At 43.8% G+C, this 19,047-nt stretch overlaps 1 protein-coding gene across 3 annotated transcripts in view; it reads right to left on the bottom strand.

Moving 5' to 3' along the window:
• ARK2N (arkadia (RNF111) N-terminal like PKA signaling regulator 2N) overlaps nt 1–19,047 on the bottom strand; it is a 144,493-nt gene that overhangs the window by 99,375 nt on the left and 26,071 nt on the right. For all 3 annotated transcript variants that reach the window (XM_068252248.1, XM_068252258.1, XM_068252240.1), the window contains exon 2: nt 14,941–15,746. In XM_068252248.1, the coding sequence (XP_068108349.1) occupies nt 14,941–15,661 (721 nt within the window). In that variant the 5' untranslated portion in view covers nt 15,662–15,746. The remainder of the gene's footprint in view (nt 1–14,940; nt 15,747–19,047) is intronic.

The raw sequence follows: 19,047 nt of genomic DNA, 5'->3' as shown, positions 1-19,047 counted from the left end.
GGGAGTCTTGCCCAAAGTCTCCTACTGAATAGGTGCTGGCTTACTGAGCAGGCAGAGCTAAGATTCAATCCCAGGTCTCCTGTGTCACAGGCAGCACCCTAAACCATTACACTCCCAGAATAAAAGGAGCTATAAATTATTTTTCTGCTATGTTGCTTCCACTTACAGTAGGTAAAATTCTGGCAGAACTGTCTGGTTTTGAACTAATCCATTTCCTCATGGGGGAGTCTCAGTATTTCCTTTATTCTTTACAAAAATAATCTATACAAAGAGGTCAGCTAACCTCCCGACCCACTTGCACTATTTTGGCAGTTACAGCAAGTGCCGCTCAGTAAGTGCTTTTGAAAAAGAAAACCCTGAGAATCCCCTATGAGGAGATGGACTTGTCCAAAACCTGTCAGTTCTGTCAGACTTTTACTATCTACTTTAAAGCGGATCCAAGATGAAAAACTAACTATAACAAGTAACTTGTCTATATATCTTATCTAAAGTTTAGATAGTTTACACAGCAAATCTAGCTGCAAACAGCTTCAATAGAATATGATTATTTCTTCCTGTGATACAATAACAGCAGCCATGTAGTTTGTAAACATTACACACAGGCAAAAGCATATCTGCATCTTCAGTACTCAGCCTAATCCCCCCTCCTCCTCCTCTCCTCTGCCTCTGAAATCTCTGGCTAGTAATACCTCCCCCTCCTCCTGCCCAGACTGAGCTCCCATGAGCCCTTGCTACTGCCAAGGCTCTCTGAAAGGTTGTGAGCGAGGCTTGTTTAGTTTCTAGGGAATTAAAGTATTAAAACAAAACAAAAAAGTATTTGGCTTGAGGAATGCCCTATAAACAATAGGAAAGGAACCCAATTATGCAATGAGTAAAAGTTCATCTCGGATCCACTTTAAGTAGCAAACATATGAGAAAAGTAATTGTTTAGCTCGTTTTGCGCCAGAGCAAATTTACATATTATACAGATGCATACATACAAATTTTAATTTAAAGCGTGAAAATAATGTAAAAAAAAAAGTGCTTAATTTTTATAATAATTATGTATAAATGATTTAGTCAGTGTTTGCTCATTGTAAATTATTTCCTCTCCCCGATTTACATTCAGACATTCATCACATGGTGACATTTTTACTGCTGGCAGGTGATGTCACTGGAAGGAGATGCTGCTTGCTTTTCCGGCAGTTGTAAACAGCTGTTATTTCCCACAATGCAACAAGACTCCCACAGTGTGATGTCAGAACCATGGTCCTTTCATCACACTGTGGGAGGGGTTTCACCACAATATCAGTCATACAGCGCCCCCTGATGGTCTGTTTGAGAAAAGGAATAGATTTCTCATGTAAAGGGGGGTATCAGCTACTGATTGGGATGAAGTTCAATTCTTGGTCACTGGTAATGGTCTTAATAAGGCCGCTTTGCCTTCTGACACCACACTGCAGCCTAGCTAGCGGATATAGGGGAGGTGACCCTCTCCCCTCTGTGGATCTGTCCTGTGCTGAAGGCTGGGCTGGATCTGGGAATACTTAGCTGTAGTTTATTAGCATTGCACATAGAAGATGCGTGATGAGACCTGCAAGGTTGCCTCCTCGCTCACATGTCTGTAGTCACCACAAGGAACAATAATAAACGTGTTGAAAAGGCTGTCGGACACGTTGTCACAGCAATAAACCCTTTATATGCTTATCTGCAGACATAACACGCCGCATTTTATACTGGAACAGGCCATTAATAAACGGACGTGCTCATTCCTTACATGCCTGAGGAACAGTCTCACACATTCCTGAGCCGATAGCTGCACTAATACTGAGGCTGCCGGGACAGCTCACTATATACAGTCACATCTAACATATTGCACAAGAGACCCCCTTTATAACATCTCGTGTCTTTTTAGCCATTCTGTACAGTAACTTTCTAACATTAAAGGGGATCGGAACTTAGAACTTCCTCTCTGTTCTAAAAGATAAGCAACAGCATAATAATTTTTCAAGAAAAAATTTCTTTGTTTTACGGTAGCTCACACAAATCCTGCAGTAATTCTGCTGTGTGTCTAATTCCTGCTGTAGTGGAAGCAGACATAGGGTTAACATCCTGTGTTTACAAATTAGCTGCTCTGCCGAGGCAGCCAGCTGACACAGCTGAGAGACTGAATTACAGTTGGGATTAGTCACAGATGAGGGGGAATTAGGCTGAACTCTCTACAGGGTGCTTTTCTCTTTTTTCCTTCTATCCTGTGCAAGAGTTCAGGTCCACCAGGTAAAACAAAACGCAGTAATCAAAGCACGAGGTCGCACAGCATTTCCTCGGTGCCGGACCAGTAATAGTGTTCGAATGAAGAGCCAAGAGGGTCCAAACAATGTGTACAGTCACAAAGTGCTCTTTATTGATACATAATCCTTTATCATCCGATTACCAACGATCATTCTGGGGCCACATAACACCCCCCTTTGTCACAGTATGGAACAGAATGATTCATTAAAGGGGCACTATGGTGAAAAATTTTAAAATTTAAAGAGAGTCTGAAGCGAGAATAAATCTCGCTTCAGACCTCATAGATATGTGTGCCCCTGCTAAACCGCCGCTATCCCGCGGCTTAACGGGGGTCCCTTCACCCCCAAATCCCCTCCGTACAGCCGGGGAGCGCTTCCTGGTTGGGGCAGGGCTAACCGCCGCAGCCCTGCCCCACGCGCGTCTGTCAGCGCGTATCTCCGCCTCTCCCCCGCCCCTCTCAGTCTTCCTTCACTGAGAGGGGCGGGGTAGAGGCGGCGATGTGCCGCTGAAAGACGCGACTGGAGGCAGGGCTGCAGCCGTTAGCCCTGCCTCCAGGAAGAGAAAATCTGCGACCAAGAAGACGACCAAGGTTTGTGGGGGTGGATTTGGGGGTGACGGGACCCCCGTTTAGCCGCGGGATAGCGGCGTTTTAGCAGGGGCACACATGCCCTGCTAACTATGAGCTCTGTAGCGAGATTTATTCTCGCTTCAGAGTGTCTAAGTACGTTTTTCCCAGAGTAAAATGAGCCATAAATCTTCTCCTATGTTGCTGTCACTTACAGTAGGTAGTAGAAATCTGACAGAAGCGACAGGTTTTGGACTAGTCCATCTCTTCATAGGGGATTCTCAGGGATTTAGTTATTTTCAAAAGGACTTAGTGATTGGCAGTTGCTCTGTCCAACTGCCAAAAAACTGTGCAGCAAGCAGGGAAGCTGGCCAGCATCATTGTTTACATCCTTTTTGGGGGAATATCTTTATGAAGAATAAAAGCCTTGTTGAGAATCCCCATGGAGAGATGGACTAGTCCAAAACCTGTCACTTCTGTCAGATTTCTACTACCTGCTGTAAGTGACAGCAACATAGGAGAAAAGTCATTTATGGCTCATTATACTCTGGAAGAAATGTACTTATTTGTTTATGTTTGCACATATTTAAAATGTTACAATTATTCGCCATAGTGCCCATTTAATCCACGGTATAGTGATCCCCCAGGAACCATCGTGCTAGGTGCTGACCATTATTATTATTATTATTATTATTATTATTATTATTATTATTATTGAGTATTTATATAGCGCCGACATATTACGCAGCGCTGTACAGTGTGTATATATATATATATATATATATATATATATATATATATATATATATATATATATATACATATACATATACATATATACATATACATATACATATACATATATACATATACATATACATATACATATATACATATACATATACATATACATATACATATACATATACATACATACACATACACATATACATACATATACATACACATATATACACATACATACACATACACATACACATACACATACACATACACATACACATACACATACACATACACATACACATACACATACACATACACATACACATACACATACACATACACATACACATACACATACACATACACATATATATATATATATATATATATATATATATATATATATATATATATATATATATATCTTGTTACTAACTGTCCCTCAAAGGAGCTCACAATCTAATCCCTACCATTGCCATATGTCTATATTATGTAGTGTATTCTAGGGCCAATTTTTTTTTTTTTTTTTTTTAGAGGGAGCCAATTAACTTATCTGTATGTTTTTGGGACCATCCAAGTATAAATGTCCAACAATCAAAGCATGAGGTCACACACCTAACCGAATCCGGACTGAGGCAGTACGAATCTACGTCCAGCAGGTGGTGCTGCGCCCCTGACTGGACGTAAACTCTATGTCGCATTGACTGCGCGTACCCGCTGTTTACGCCGCTCAGTCCCTGCCACAATTTGCTCGCTCTGCCGTCTCTATGACGGCAGAGTACTGTGAGCCGGGCAGGAGCAGTTTTCATTGGCTCCTGGCCCTGTCATCACTGTGAGCCAATCCCATTGGCTTACATTGAGTGACAGGGTCAGGTGCCAATGAAAGCGGCTCCTGACCGGTGCACAACGCTCTGCCGTCAGAGACAGCAGAGAGAGCAGCCTGCGGCGGGAACAGAGCAGCGTGACCGGCGGGGGAGGCGGATTTCTGCGGCGATTCGTCGGGAAGCGCCGTTTTACTGTACCAGCAGCCTCTGGTGCTTAGGGGGGCAGAGTCTACTGGTACCAAAGTGGTTAAAGAGAACCTGAACTGAAAATAAAAAAAAAAAAAAAATCAAAATAACCATACACAGGTCATACTTACCTGCTGTGTAGTCCACTAAATATCTTTCTCCTCTCCTGCGTTCTATTTATCCACTGTGACCAATGGAATTCTCCGTCCTACATTTTAAAAATGGCCACTACCCCATAACAGCTTCCTGGCCAGCACACTGTTAAACTGTAAAATTACTCACTTGAGCCCTAGGGAAACATGGACATTACCTTGCACATCAGTTGTAACTGACAGCAGCTGATATGCTGCTGTCAGCAGCTGACTGACAGTAACTGGTATATTTCAGTTCTGCCAAATTATTATCAGAACTGGAAGGGATCATTGTTAGAAGAAAATGGTGAGCTTCTGAGAGGAACTGATGTGAGGCAAGTATGTAATATTCATTTGCAGCTACGTCATGTGTTTATTTTTAATAAATTTTACTCGCTTCAGGTTCCCCTTAAAGGAAACCTTAAGCGATTAAAAAAAACAGACAAAAAAAAAAAACAACCCTCAGACCAAGAATTGAACTTTATCCCAATCAGCAGCTGATACCCCCTTTTACATGAGAAATCTATTCCTTTTTCACAAACAGACCATCAGGGGGCGCTGTATGACTGATATTGTGGTGAAACCCCCACCCCCTACAAGAAACTGAGGACTGTAGTACTCGTGGCAGTTTCCAGTCTGTGAACCTTGTTGCATTGTGGGAAATAGCTGTTAACAGCTGTTTCCAACTGCCAAAATAGCATACAGCAGCTAAATCACCTGCCAGCAGTAAAAATGTCACCATGTAATAAATGTCAGAATGTAAATCAGGGATTTAAAAGTTTTTACAACGGGAAAACACTGACTAAATCATTTATACATAATTATTGTAAAAATGAAGCACTTTTTTTTTATTACATTATTTTCACTGGAGTTCCTCAAACTTGCCTGGGGCTTCTACCTGCCCCCTGCAGCCGCCCTGTGCCAGCACCGGGACAATCCGGGACTGGTTGAGTTGCAAAAAAAACAAGCCTCTGTGGGGGACTGGAGGATCCTCCAGTCCCGCACAGAGACTTGTTTTTTTGCAACTCAACCAGTCGATGGCCACTGCACCTGTGCAGCCCAGTCCACATTCGTCCTCGATCAGGCTCCCGTTGCCCAGGAGCGTCCGGTGTATGAGCAGTATAAGATTTTCTCGTACTGCTCATACGCGGGATGCTCCCGGCGAGGGGAGCCTGATCGAGGACGATTGCGAACAGGGCTGCGCAGGCGCAATCAACTGGCTGAGTCGCCGAAAACAAAACTGAGCTAGGGTCCATTTCCAATGCAAAACGCAAACGCATGCGTCTGCATTTTTTACCTACTTTGATGTGCGTTTTTTATGCGTTTGCGTTTGATTGGCATGTGTTGTCTTGATTTTTGACAATAGATACTAGTAGCTAAATAACATTAAAACAAAAAAACCAAACGCATTTCTATGCGTTTCTCATGTCTTCCTATACTTTACATTGAAACGTTTGCATTTTTTTTTTCTTAAATCGGAACGCAGCAGTGGAAAAGGCCACCCAAGATTCTTATTTTAAACAGGCTGCACTTAAAGGAAATCATCAAGCGGATTTACAAAAATCTGCTTTATTCACCTGGGGCTTTCTCCGGCCCCTTGCAGCTGACTGTCCCACGCTGTCACCTCCGCTGCACGGTGCAGAGGACGACCGCCAGGTCTCCCTTACTGCACCTGCGTCAAGCGCCACTTTCAATCATGGCCACGTTTTCCGTGGCTCACAGCTCAGGGGCAGAACTACTGCGCCAGCGCAGTAAGCCACGGACAACGTGGCCGTGATTGACAGTGGCGCTTGATGCAGGCGCAGAAAGGGTGACCTCACGGTCGTCCTCTGCACCGTGCAGCGCCAGCGGCGGATAAAGCGTGGGACAGTCGGCTGCAAGGGGCTGGAGAAAGCCACAGGTGAGTAAAGCAGATTTTTGTAAATTTGCCCGATGATTTGCCTTTAAGAAAAAAATTACATACCTGGGGCTTCCTCCAGCCCCTCCAGGCTGTTCGCTCCCGCTACCCTCCTCTGCCGCCTGGATTACCCGCAATTCGGACCTTTAAGTCCACCGGTCTGCTCATGCACGGCCAGACCGTGCGCCCCCCCAGTGCCGGGAGCGTTCAACGCCTGCACAGTACTACAGTGGGGCTGGAGGAAGCACTGTTTAATGCTGTGAATCAATAAAAAAAAACAATCTTGAATTTCAAGCTAAATGATCTAATAAAAAATGCAATCCTTCGCTAAAGATTACAGTTAATAGACTCCTTTTTGGTATATTAGGGCCGATACACTGTAAATTGTCTAAATCCAAAACTTCATAGATTTCACTAAATTTAACTTGGAAGGATTAGCATCTAACTGACTTCCGCTCATTACTGCCTGCATTTTCCTGCTAAAAACCTGTTTAGTCAAAGAGAGACAAACGGCGCCAGAAGTTGGGTTTTAGCGACAGGCCCTGCATCTCAGGAAAAGCTCAGGCACGCCGTCTGGGGCTCTGATCAATACACAATGTTATCTTCATTTACCTCTGCATTAAAGCGGGATTGTCACCATAAAAATCAAATTTCAACAGCAACTGGTCTGAGTGTATTAAGTGCTAAAGATGCTAATCCTGCTTTCAAAACTTACAAAACTTTTTCTGTTATTATGGTTTGGAGTGATCACATACATACACTGGCCCTAGTGCCAAACAGTGCCAAAGAGTTGAATGCTGGGAGTTCTTTTTATCTATAATATATTCCTCCTCTTCCATTTATTTCCCTGCCTAGCTTTTTTTTATCTGAAACACCCTCTGATCACTTGTGTTTACAAGCAAGGCTGAGGTGACTCAGTGATTGGAGGAAAAGACAGTGTAGTTCCTAATACACATGTTAGTATACACCTCAGTGGGAGTGTCTGAAGACTCTGGGAGGAGGGCAGCTAATGAATACACGAGCATAAGAAGGGAGGGGGAGAAACAAGAGTCAGGGAGGATATGATGTCAGCATTAGCTTGGCAAGATGGCCACTGCCTAGAATAGGATTTTCTGCTTTTCCTTTATAAAATTCACAGGAATCATTACGTGGATAGCACAATACATCTGTTATGTAAGTAGAAGTAGTATGTATCTACTTATATATGTGTTTTATTTCAAGGTTAGCATGGGTGTCGCTTGTACTTTAAAACACTAGCATACAAGCATTTGCTGAAGTACCAGTACTCGCCACATCTGCACAGGGAAGAGCAGTGCAGACATAATTTACAACAGGGAAAAGAGGAACATTTTAGAAGCACTTTTATTAACCAAGCCAACCAATAAATGGCAAGTGCGATGCTATGTATATTATAGAATGTAAATAATTATTCAGGATACCCAGCATCAGAAATGCTTCTTATAGCTATATATTGCTGTATGTTGATGTAGAATTACGCCCTCCTAGTGATGTTTAGCCTAGGCTATAACGTCTTCCCCAGAGCACTCTGGGAGATTGTGCGATGCTCCTGCTCAGTTCATAGAGAGAAAAAAGCCTTCCACAGTGATTCACCTTGCCAGGAGTAAAGATGCCAGCATCAATGATAAACGGAAGAACAGAAATCAGGGTGAACACTGGCTAAATCATTTATGAATTCTGTAAAAATAAGCAATTTTCTTAATTTACGTTCCTCTTTAAAGCGGTATTGTCACCATAAAAATCAAATTTCAACAGCAACTGGTCTGAGTGTATTAAGTGATAAAGATGCTAATCCTGCATTCAAAACTTTTTTCTGCTATTATGTTGGAGTTATTACATACTATAGGAGCACTGGCCCTAGTGCCAAACAGTGCCAAAAAGTGGAATGCTGGGAGTTCTTTTGAATGCTGGGAGTTCTTTTGAATGCTGGGAGTTCTTTTTATCTATAATATATTCCTCCTCTTCCATTTATTTCCCTGCCTAGCTGATCACTTGTGTTTACAAGCAAGGCTGAGGTGACTCAGTGATTGGATGTGTAAATAAAAAAAAAAAAAAAGACTCTGGGAGGAGGGCAGCTAATGAATACACAATGAGCAAGAGAAGGGAGGAGGGGGAAAAACAAGAGTCAGGGAGGATAGGATGTCAGCATTAGCTTGGCAAGATGGCCACTGCCTAGAATTGGATTTTCTGCTTTTCCTTTGTAAAATTCACAGAAATCATTACGTGAATAGCACAATACATCTGTTATGTAAGTAGAGGTAGTATTTATCTACTTATATATGTGTTTTTTATTTCTAGGTTAGCATGGGCGGTGCTTGTTCTTTAAAGGACTGAGGAGTAGAACTACTGGGTTATTTTCTTATGGTAAACAATGGCACATGTGCCAGTGTTTTGATGGAATCTTATCCTTTTGGGGATTGGCAGCCTAACCCCCCTTAAGGACCAGGGTATTTTATCTGCGGGGGGGGGGGGGCATTTGGGGGGTCAGGCAGCCGGTTCCCCAGTTTAGATAGCTAGGCATTTGTGTCTGCTGTGTGGCCATGTGTCCTCAATACAGCCAGAAGCCTTTACTCATCTCCCTGGGTCCTGCGGTGAGCAGCTCTAGCCCCTCCGCTCTGGCCGGCATCCCTGCTCGCACTGACTCTCAGTTCCGGGTCGCGGTTTGATGATGTCATCAAGCTGGAACCCAACAGAGTGAGAAGAGATGCCGGCCAGAGTGGAGGGGAGCTCCGATCATCGGGGGAACATCAGGAAGGTGAGTGGATCCTCCTCTTCCCCGCCTACCACAGCTGTTCTGTAGTGATCACTACGATCCGCCGGCGATTGTAGTGATCATGTGATCAGGAGACAATCGCGATGGCTCCTGATCACTGAGGGGAGATGTCAGCTGTCATGAGACAGCTTAATCTCCCACTCTCTGGTGCGCACGATCGCGGCGGGAGGCTTCGTTTACGAGGACGTTGAATCAAGCTGCAGCACCACCAGCTGGACGTAGACTCAAACTACGTCGGTCTGCATTTGGTTAAAAACTGCGCTAAAATTTGTGGCTAAACAGTATTGAATTTTTGAACATTTTAAGCAAACTATGCTCAAAACACTTTAAATGGTAGGGGCAGGTCTAGCTCTAAATGGATCTGAGAATAAGTAACTCAAGGCTATTATTCCTGCTCCACAATGTGCAATTTTCCATTAGATCAATGGGTTGAAATTGTCCAACAGGTCCTATCTAGTACTGGTTAAGGGCTCTGCCTTTGACATGGGGGACCAAGGTTTGAACACTGGCTCGGGTCAGTACCTATTCAGTAAGAAGACCTTGGGCAAGACTCCCTAACGCTACAGGGTGGCCCTTGGAGTGCGCTCTTGTGGCTGCAGCTCATGAGTGCTTGGAGTCCAACAGGAGAAAAGCGCTATACAAATGTTATGATTATAATCAGATTATTATACATACACTGTGCCTATAATACCCACTTCCTGTTTATATACACTGTGCTTATTATATTTCCCATTTCCTGTGCCTCTTACATACACTGTACGTATATTCCTACTTCCTGTGCCTCTACACACACTGTGCCTATATCCCTACTTCCGGTGCCTCCTATAAAACACTTGACCTATATATTTCTACTTCCTGCGCCTCTACATATACTGTACCCGACAACAACATCTACTTCCTGTGCCTCTTCATATACTGTGCCCGACAACATCTACTTCCTGTGCCTCTACATACACTGTGTCTAACAACATCTACTTCCTGTGCCTCTACATATACTGTACCCGACAACAACATCTACTTCCTGTGCCTCTACATATACTGTGCCCGACAACATCTACTTCCTGTGCCTCTACATACACTGTGTCTAACAACATCTACTTCCTGTGCCTCTACATATACTGTGCCCGACAACATCTACTTCCTGTGCCTCTACACACACTGTGCCTATATCCCTACTTCCGGTGCCTCCTATATACACTTGACCTATATTTCTACTTCCTGTGCCTCTACATATACTGTGCCCAACAATATCTACGTCCTGTGCCTCTACATATACTGTACCCGACAACATCTACTTCCTGTGCCTCTACATATACTGTACCCAACGAGATCTACTTCCTGTGCCTCTTACATATACTGTGCCTAACATCTACTTCCTGTGCCTCTACATATACTGTGCCTAACCACATCTACTTCCTGTGCCTCTTACATATACTGTGCCTAACAACATCTACTTCCTGTGCCTCGGTTGTGAAAGAGGAAGCAGAAGTTGTGGCAAGGATAAAAGCTTTATTTGTCTGTCACCCTTAGTTGATTGGACACTGCATTTTCTTGAATTACATGAACTATGGTTGACTGAGATGAAATAAAAAATAAAGTATGCCTGAGTACAAACTGATGGTGCATTGTCAAGGATTTATTTTATTTTTTTGCATTAAAGCCATGTTGAAGATAGGTATACTACAGCACAAATTCAATGCAGAACTTCTTCGGAAAAATCAGCAAATAGGATTTCACCCAATATGATAAGTTGTCCGCAAATAGCTCTGTAATAGAGCAAACCCTTTACTGTGCAGCCAGGAAACCACATTCTCTACTACCAAGTGACCCTGCAGACCCTTCAATCAAGCGTTCTGCGCTACCCCTACCAGCCAATCACAATCCAACAAGAACACACCAGTAAGTTGAGGCTTTGGGTAGACGGCAGGAGAAAGCAGGGTAGAGGTACAAATGATAGAATACAAGTTTCTATTCCCTCCACACCCAAGATTGGGAGCCTCTACAGGCAGGCCGATATGGAGAGGTACCTGAAGTCTTTGTATTTTATCATAAAACTCCAAACTAATCCCAAAACTGGACAAGGCAAATTCTCAAAGCAATCAGGTTGGTTAGTGTGAATTGTAAGCATTACCTTTAAAAACTGAACTTTTCAAGTTCAAAAACCATGTTTTAGCTGTGTTTGCCTGCAGCTGTGCAGCTATCCGTAAAGAATTAAAGGACTAATAATAAGAAACCGTGTAATATGCAAAACCTGTATTAATTGTGTATTTGTTTCAGAGTAAAATGCTCTATAAATTATATATTTCCTTTGTTCCTGCCACTTGAAGTAGGCAGTAGTAATGTGACAGATCTTTGACAAATCCATCTCCTCGTGGGGGATTCTCTGGAATCTTTTTATTTGCCTTCTTTTCCAAAAGCACTCACTGGAGGGTAGTGGAACTCCCCAACTGCCTGAATAGTGTACCTAGGAGGAGACTAGCTTGCCAACACCATTGAAAAGGTCTTTTCCAAAGACTACTTTTGAAAAGAGTAAAGAAAATACTGAGGATCCTCTCTGAAGAGATGGAGTACTCTAAGTCCTGTCAGATTTTAAATAGCTACTGTAAGTGATAGCTACATAGGAAAAAAAGATATTTAGACCATTTTACACTGGGACAAATGTACAATAAAGACAATTTAAATTGTACTAATTTTCACAACAGTTGTCCTATAAGACCACAACAGCACAGCTTTAGTTTCCTGTTAGCAGACTGAGGTCTTACAGCAAGTCCCACCTCCTCACACACAGTCACAATTTCTACTGTAACACATGAATGCTGGGAATTTAAGCCCGAGATCTTGTTCTTCCCAATTACGGTGTCAGATGGTCAAATCTGACTGACCTGTCCATTAACGGAACCCAAGAAGAGAGCGAGAGGAAAAGAGAAGCAAGGCAGTTAAAGGGAACCTTAAATGAACCGAAGGAGTTCAATTTAAAGAGGAACTTTAACCCAAGACTGAACTTAATTCCAATGAGTTGCTGATATCCCCTTTCCCATGAGAAAGCTTTGCCTTTTCGCAAATAGGTCATCAGGGGGCGCTGTATGGCTGATACTGTGGTGAAACCCCTCCCACAGTGTGATGTCAGGACCATGGTCCTAACAGTTTCCTGTCCGTGAACCTCGTTGCATTGTGGCTTTTTCCAACTGCCAAGCAAGCAGTATCTCCCTCTGTTCATAGAACTCTGCGTAACGAACATTCCGTACAGATCACCTGGCAGAACTAAATGTCCCCACCAGTGATAAATGTCAGAATGTAAATCAGAGAGAAGAAATATTTTACAATGGGCAAACACTGACTAAATCATCTATAAGGCCTCGTTCACATTGCATTCCGATCGCAGTTGCGTTTGTCGTTTTTTTACGCTTTTTTCCCCTTCCCAGCGATGTGAGAGTTGGGTGGTTTTGGTAAGAGTTTTTGTAAGTGCTTTTGCAGAGCGATTCAGTTTTTTCACTTTCAGGCGTCAGTCAGGAAGTGAACTTTTCGGAAAAGAATAAATACAATGTATTTATTCTTAAAAAGCAAATGCAATCGCTGCACAAAGCAATTTTATGAGCGTTTTGCGTCTTCCCTATACCTTCCATTGAGGCAAATCGCCTCAAAAATGGTCCATGCATCGCTTCTTTGAGTGGATCGCAAACGAGCCACTCAGATGTGAACTTTCTCAGAGAATCATTGCACAAGCGCTTTCAGGGCGATTTGGAAAAATCCAAAAGCGCCTCCAGTGTGAACCAGCCCTAAATCTAAAAAAAAAAAAAAGCAATTTTATGTATTATGTTAGTTTCACGACAGTTCCTCTAAGTATCTGTTTTTTAACATGTGCAGCCCTGATTTCTATACTTACAACGCATGCACAGATCACTCCTGGTCACGGAAGCACGATAAAGGCCAGGGCTGCGCATGCACTGTAGTCCGGAGCAGGGCTCACTTTGCCAGCTTTTGTAAGGGGCACACAACAGCGGAACAACAAGGGTCCTGATCAACCACAGGGGGCTGGAAGAAGCCACAGGTAACACTCAACACCTTTGGTTCACTTAACCTCCTTGCCGGTTCAATTCCTCCGGCAAGGAGGCAGCGCAGGAGGTTTTTTTTTGTTTTGTTTGTTTTTAAATCATGTAGCGAGCCGAGGGCTCGCTACATGATAGCCACTGAGCGGCGGCATCCCCCCACCCACTCTGATCGCCTACGGCGATCAGAGTATGCAGGAAATCCCGTTGAGAACGGGATTTCCTGTAGGGCTTCCCCAGTCTCCATGGCGACGGGGCGGGATGACGTCACCGACGTCATAGGGAATCCTGATCCGCCCCTCAACGCTGCCTGGCACTGATTGGCCAGGCAGCGCAGGGGTCTGGGGCGGGGGGGGGGGCAGCTCGGCGCGGCGGATCGGCGGCGATCGGAAGTTACAAGCAGCTAGCAAAGTGCTAGCTGCTTGTAACAAAAAAAAATTATGCAAATCGGCCCAGCGGGGCCTGAGCAATCCTCCTGCGCAGGTTACCCCGAACTGAGTTTGGGATAACCCGGCAAGGAGGTTAAGGTTCCCTTTTGAAGTGGACCTGAACCCAAACTTCCTCTCCGCTCTCAAAGATAAGCAACAGCTTAATAACCTTTAAAGAAAAGCATTTCTTTGTTACAGCTGATAGAAATCCTGTAATAAATCTGCAGCGTGTTTACTTCCTGCTTTCATGGAAGCAGACATAGGGTTAACATCCAGTGTTTACAGCTGAAAGATCAAATTACACTGGTGATTAGGTCACAGATGAGGGGGAAATTAGACAGGTTTAAAGGATACCCGAAGTGACATGTGACATGATGAGATAGACATGTGTAAGTACAGTGCCTAGCACACAAATTACTATGCTGTGTTCCTTTTTTTTCTTTCTCTGTCTGAAAGAGGTAAATATCAGGTATGTAAGTGGCTGACTCAGTCCTGACTCAGACAGGAAGTGACTACAGTGTGACCCTCACTGATAAGAAATTCCAACTATAAAACCCTTTCCTAGCATAAAATGGCTTCTGGGAGCAAGAAAGAGGTAAAAAGGGGAATTTCTTATCAGTGAGGGTCACTTCCTGTCTGAGTCAGGACTGAGTCAGCCACTTACATACCTGATATTTCACTCTTTCAGACAGAGAAAGGAAAAAAAGGAACACAGCATAGTAATTTGTGTGCTAGGCAATGTACATACACATGTCTATCTCATCATGTCACGTCACCTTGGGTATCCTTTAACTCTCGAAATACATACAGGGTGGATTTCTCTAGGTTTTCCTTCTGTGCTGTGCAAGAGTTCAGGTTCCTTTTAAAGTACATCTGGCCCATGATTGTGTCCTGTACCTTTCTTCTTTTGTCCCCATTCATTTATCACCCACCTTGATCTCTATTAGAATTTGCCTTTTTCCACTTCTGGTTTAGGTTGGCAGCAAAGTTATCTCTAACCACACCTGCTTTATGCCACAGAGTAAAACAATTCATGCCGGGGATAGGTCCTTACCTGGAATCTCTGCTGTGATTGTCTTACTGCTTCCTGATACCTCCTCATCGTCGTCGGATGAGCTGGTGCTGGAGTCGCAGGTGAGGTCGCTGTCGCTGGTGCTACTGTCCTGCAACAAGTTGTACTTCTTTCGGGCGGCCGCCTCCCTCTTCTGCCTCAGCAGCCTGATCCTCTCCTTGTGCTTTTGGCTTCTATGACCTTTGACCTTGGTGACCCTGCCGTTCTGCTTGTCGCTGGACTGGCGGTTCTTCTTGGCAGCCATGGTGGACGTCTCGCTCTCGGAGCGGGACCTCCTGGACTTGCGGGCCACGGCCGAGCCTTGGGCGGCGGCCTCGCAGCCTTCGCTTATTGCTTCTGGGCGCCGGGTCTGGTTCTCCTCCGCGGAAGACAGTGTGTCGGAGTCGGCCAGGTGCCCGCTGGAAGAAGGGGACAGCATGCAGTGGTTGGAGGAGTCGCTCTCGTACACCCGACCCGTCGACGGCTTGTCGCTCTCGGTAGACGCTAGCTGGGACTCTGAGGAGTCTCTCCTCAGCTCCTTCAGCAGGCATGGCATGGAGGAGAGTCCGGAAGAGTCAGGGACGTCTTGTGTCCCGTCCTTTAGCGACGGGGACTGCAGGTCCAGAGCACCTTCATCGGTGGGAGAGTCCACCTTCAGCTGGGTCACAGGAGGCACTTCAGAGTCTAACAGCTGTTCACTCTTCCCAACAGCCTCCATCTTCATGTCAAGTATAAGAACCCGCCCCGGCCTTCAAATCATGGATCTCCGCTTGGAAGACTTCTGGTCAGTTTCACAAACTGGCATCAACCTACAAGGAAAAAGCAAAATGAAAGGTCACTTACTGGAACTAAACATTAGCCACAACATATCCTTTATGGAAATCCTAAAAAACACTAAACTAACTGTTTCACTTTGCAGGGAGCACTGAAAGTGGTAAGCTCCGTACAGACATGGGATAACCGTCGGCTGAAACAGTCGATAAAGGACCGTTTCAGCTGGCAATAGATATTGCTCGGGCATTGGGAATCATTTAAGATCTGTTCTGTCAGATCCTTAACACCTGATGCCCTAGCAATACCGATCGCAATGCTATCTCCACCTCCCATTCACCAATTAAAGTTGCTCTCTCATTCACCGATCGTCACCCCCCTCCCCCCCGCCCCTTCATAGCAAACAGAACACATTGCTAGCTTCAAGGCTAGGTGCCTGTACAGCATCATTCCCCAAACTTCCGTCCGAAGGATCGTTTCGTGATGCCAGACAATTCTCACATGTGTATAGTTCGCTTTAATCCTCAGAGTTTACTGTATGTAGAGAGCAGCCTTGGCAGAGCTCTCCTGCAGCCTATTCACATTTGCAGATAAGGAGCTAATTGTTGATCTGGCTAAACAAACAGAATACAGAGCAGTACATTTCTTGAAAAGCTATATGTGGAATAAAGACTTTTCATTGTGTGCTGTGCAGGAGTTCGGGTCAACTTCAAAAAAGCACTGCAATGACATACAGTGGACTGCAGTAAATGTATCAGAATCCCTGTAATTTTCCTGGTTTCAGCATCTGAACCACGTCCTACATCTTTATATTGCTGTATATTGGCACGTATCCCAGCCCTCCCAGTGAAGTTGAAGCCCAGGACGTTTATTATGCAAAAATTAGCAAACAATTTGCAGAGATTACCAGCTAATACTAAAGGCAGCCATACATCTAGCCATGATGGGCAGATTCAACCAAGAGACAAATCTTTCTTTGATCGAATCTGATCGTAGAGAGATCTGTCAGCTGCCCATACACCGCAGGCCGACTCCAGATCGATTTTCTCCTTAAAGCAGAATATAACCCTGCATTTCAACTTTGCTCTAAAACATTATTTACAGTATATTATATGCAACCAGCATTTTTTTTCTTACTAGACCAGCATTGGAAGGGTTACACAGAGCTTTAAAGTTCCTGGAGATTTCTGCAGACGCATCTGAAGCTGAAATAGATACATTTTGTTTACATAAATGTATCTAAGTGTGGCATGTGACTCACTCTCTCTGACTGAGAAGGAGTTGGTCAGCCAAAGAGTGTGTAACATTTATCAATAGATACAAATAACTAAATAGAATGTAACAATCTGAACTTCTGCATATCTCTCCACGGAACTTTAAACCTCTGTGTGTAACCCTTCCAATGCTGGTCTAGTAAAAAAAAAAAAAAAATGCTTTTTACATATAATATGCTGTAAATAATGTTTTAGAGCAAAGTTGAAATGCAGGGTTATATTCCGCTTTAAGGTAGCCATACATCAGACGACTTGGCCGATCCACCATTCAATTCGATTATTATAATTGAATTGGATGAAAATCTGTGCTGCCAAATGCACGTCCGATCTACAATACAAGCAATTTCAGGCCGAGCATGTCGATTAGACAAGCTGCAAGATTTCGGCTGTCATGGTCGATAGTGTGCATGGCAATCACGACAAGCCATATCGGGGACGGCCAACGAAACCCCCACCACTTCTCCCCAGTGTATTAACGTGCATGTATGTGTGCATTCATGTGTCGTGGTGCCTGTCTGTCTTCCGAATCTGCAACTCTTCCATCAGCTCTACACTTGGTAACAACACGCGCAACGCCACTGGCATCTATAGGGCTAATGGGAGAGCAGCGGATATGGAAGACGGACAGGCACAATGACACAGGACGGGGAATGTATAAATGCACACATCTACAAGTACATGTATACACTGGGGGAACAGCAGCGAGGTGGCAGACTAGGCTGATTGCAGAGAGATTTAAAGAGAACCTGTACTGAGTAAAAATATTTAAAATAAGCACAGGAGGTAACTTCAAATGAACATTGCATAGTTACCTTGCCATCAGTTCCTCTCAGAAGCTCACCATTTTCTTCTGACAATGATCCCTTCCAGTTCTGACAACATTTTGTCAGATCTGAAATCTATCAGTTGCTGTCAGTTACATATCAGTTGCTGTCAGTTATAGCTGAGAGGAAAACTGATGTACCAGGTAATGTCCATGTTTCCCTATGACTCAAGTGGACGATGTTACAGTTTAATTGTGTGCTGACCAGAAAGCTGTTATGGAGTAATGGCCATTTTCAAAATGGAGGACGGAAAATTCCCTAGATCACAGTGAACAAACAGGACGCGGGGCAGGAGAAAGACACTGAGGAGTAGACTACATGGAAGGTAAGTATGATTTGTGTATGCTTATTTTGACTTTTAATTTTCAGTTCAGGTTTTCTTTAAAGTGAACCAGAGACGAAGCTCCCTCATGTATTTTACCATATATATCAGGGGGAACATTAGAGAAAACACCTACTCTGCTCTCTGTTTCATTCTGCACTGCACAGCTTACTTCTAATCAGCCCTGATAAAATCCCCGACTGAGCATTCAGTCTGGCTTTGCTCAGGAATCATAGCTGAGTCTGACTTCTCTGATGTCTTTTCAAGTCCAAGCCTGCCCCCTTCTGGCTCTGCTATAATGACTCCGCTATCATGATTCCTGAGGAAAACCAGACTGAATGCTCAGTCGGGGATTTTATCAGGGCTGCTTAGAAGCAGGCTGAGCAGTGAATGATGAAACAGAGAGCAGGGTAGGTGTTGGTTCTCTAATATTCCCACTGATATATATGGTAAAATACATGAGGGTGCTTCGTCTCTGGTTCACTTTAAAATTGTTGCCACCGGTGATAAATTTAATGTAAATCAGGGTGAGGAAAGATTTTACAATGACCAAACACTGACTTAATCATCTATAAATATTAAAAAAAACAGCAATTTTATTAATTACTTTATTTTTACTACAATTTCTCTTAAAAGAAATGAAGCAGACAAACGAGTAATATACTGTAGTTAAGACACGTGAATGTGTACATTTTTTCATTACAGAATCTGTTATTGGACCTCATGGCATACTTCCCTGTAGTGTCGGGAAGCTGCGTTTATCACCAAGGAAGGAATTAGTGGCTTGTGTCAGAGCATACAAGCTGCAATAGGTGTTACTCATGTCTCATGATCTTGTCATTAAAAGGATTTCTGCATTCTTCATCTTGAGCCAGCCCAGCGCTTTATGGGAAATGGTGATGCAGTCCACTGGGCGTAA

The sequence above is a fragment of the Hyperolius riggenbachi genome, chromosome 1 (genome assembly GCF_040937935.1).
Source record: "Hyperolius riggenbachi isolate aHypRig1 chromosome 1, aHypRig1.pri, whole genome shotgun sequence".
In the NCBI taxonomy this organism is placed as follows: domain Eukaryota; kingdom Metazoa; phylum Chordata; class Amphibia; order Anura; family Hyperoliidae; genus Hyperolius; species Hyperolius riggenbachi.
The sequence above is the reverse complement of the archived record's forward strand: the minus strand, read 5'-3'. Positions and strand labels throughout refer to the sequence as shown.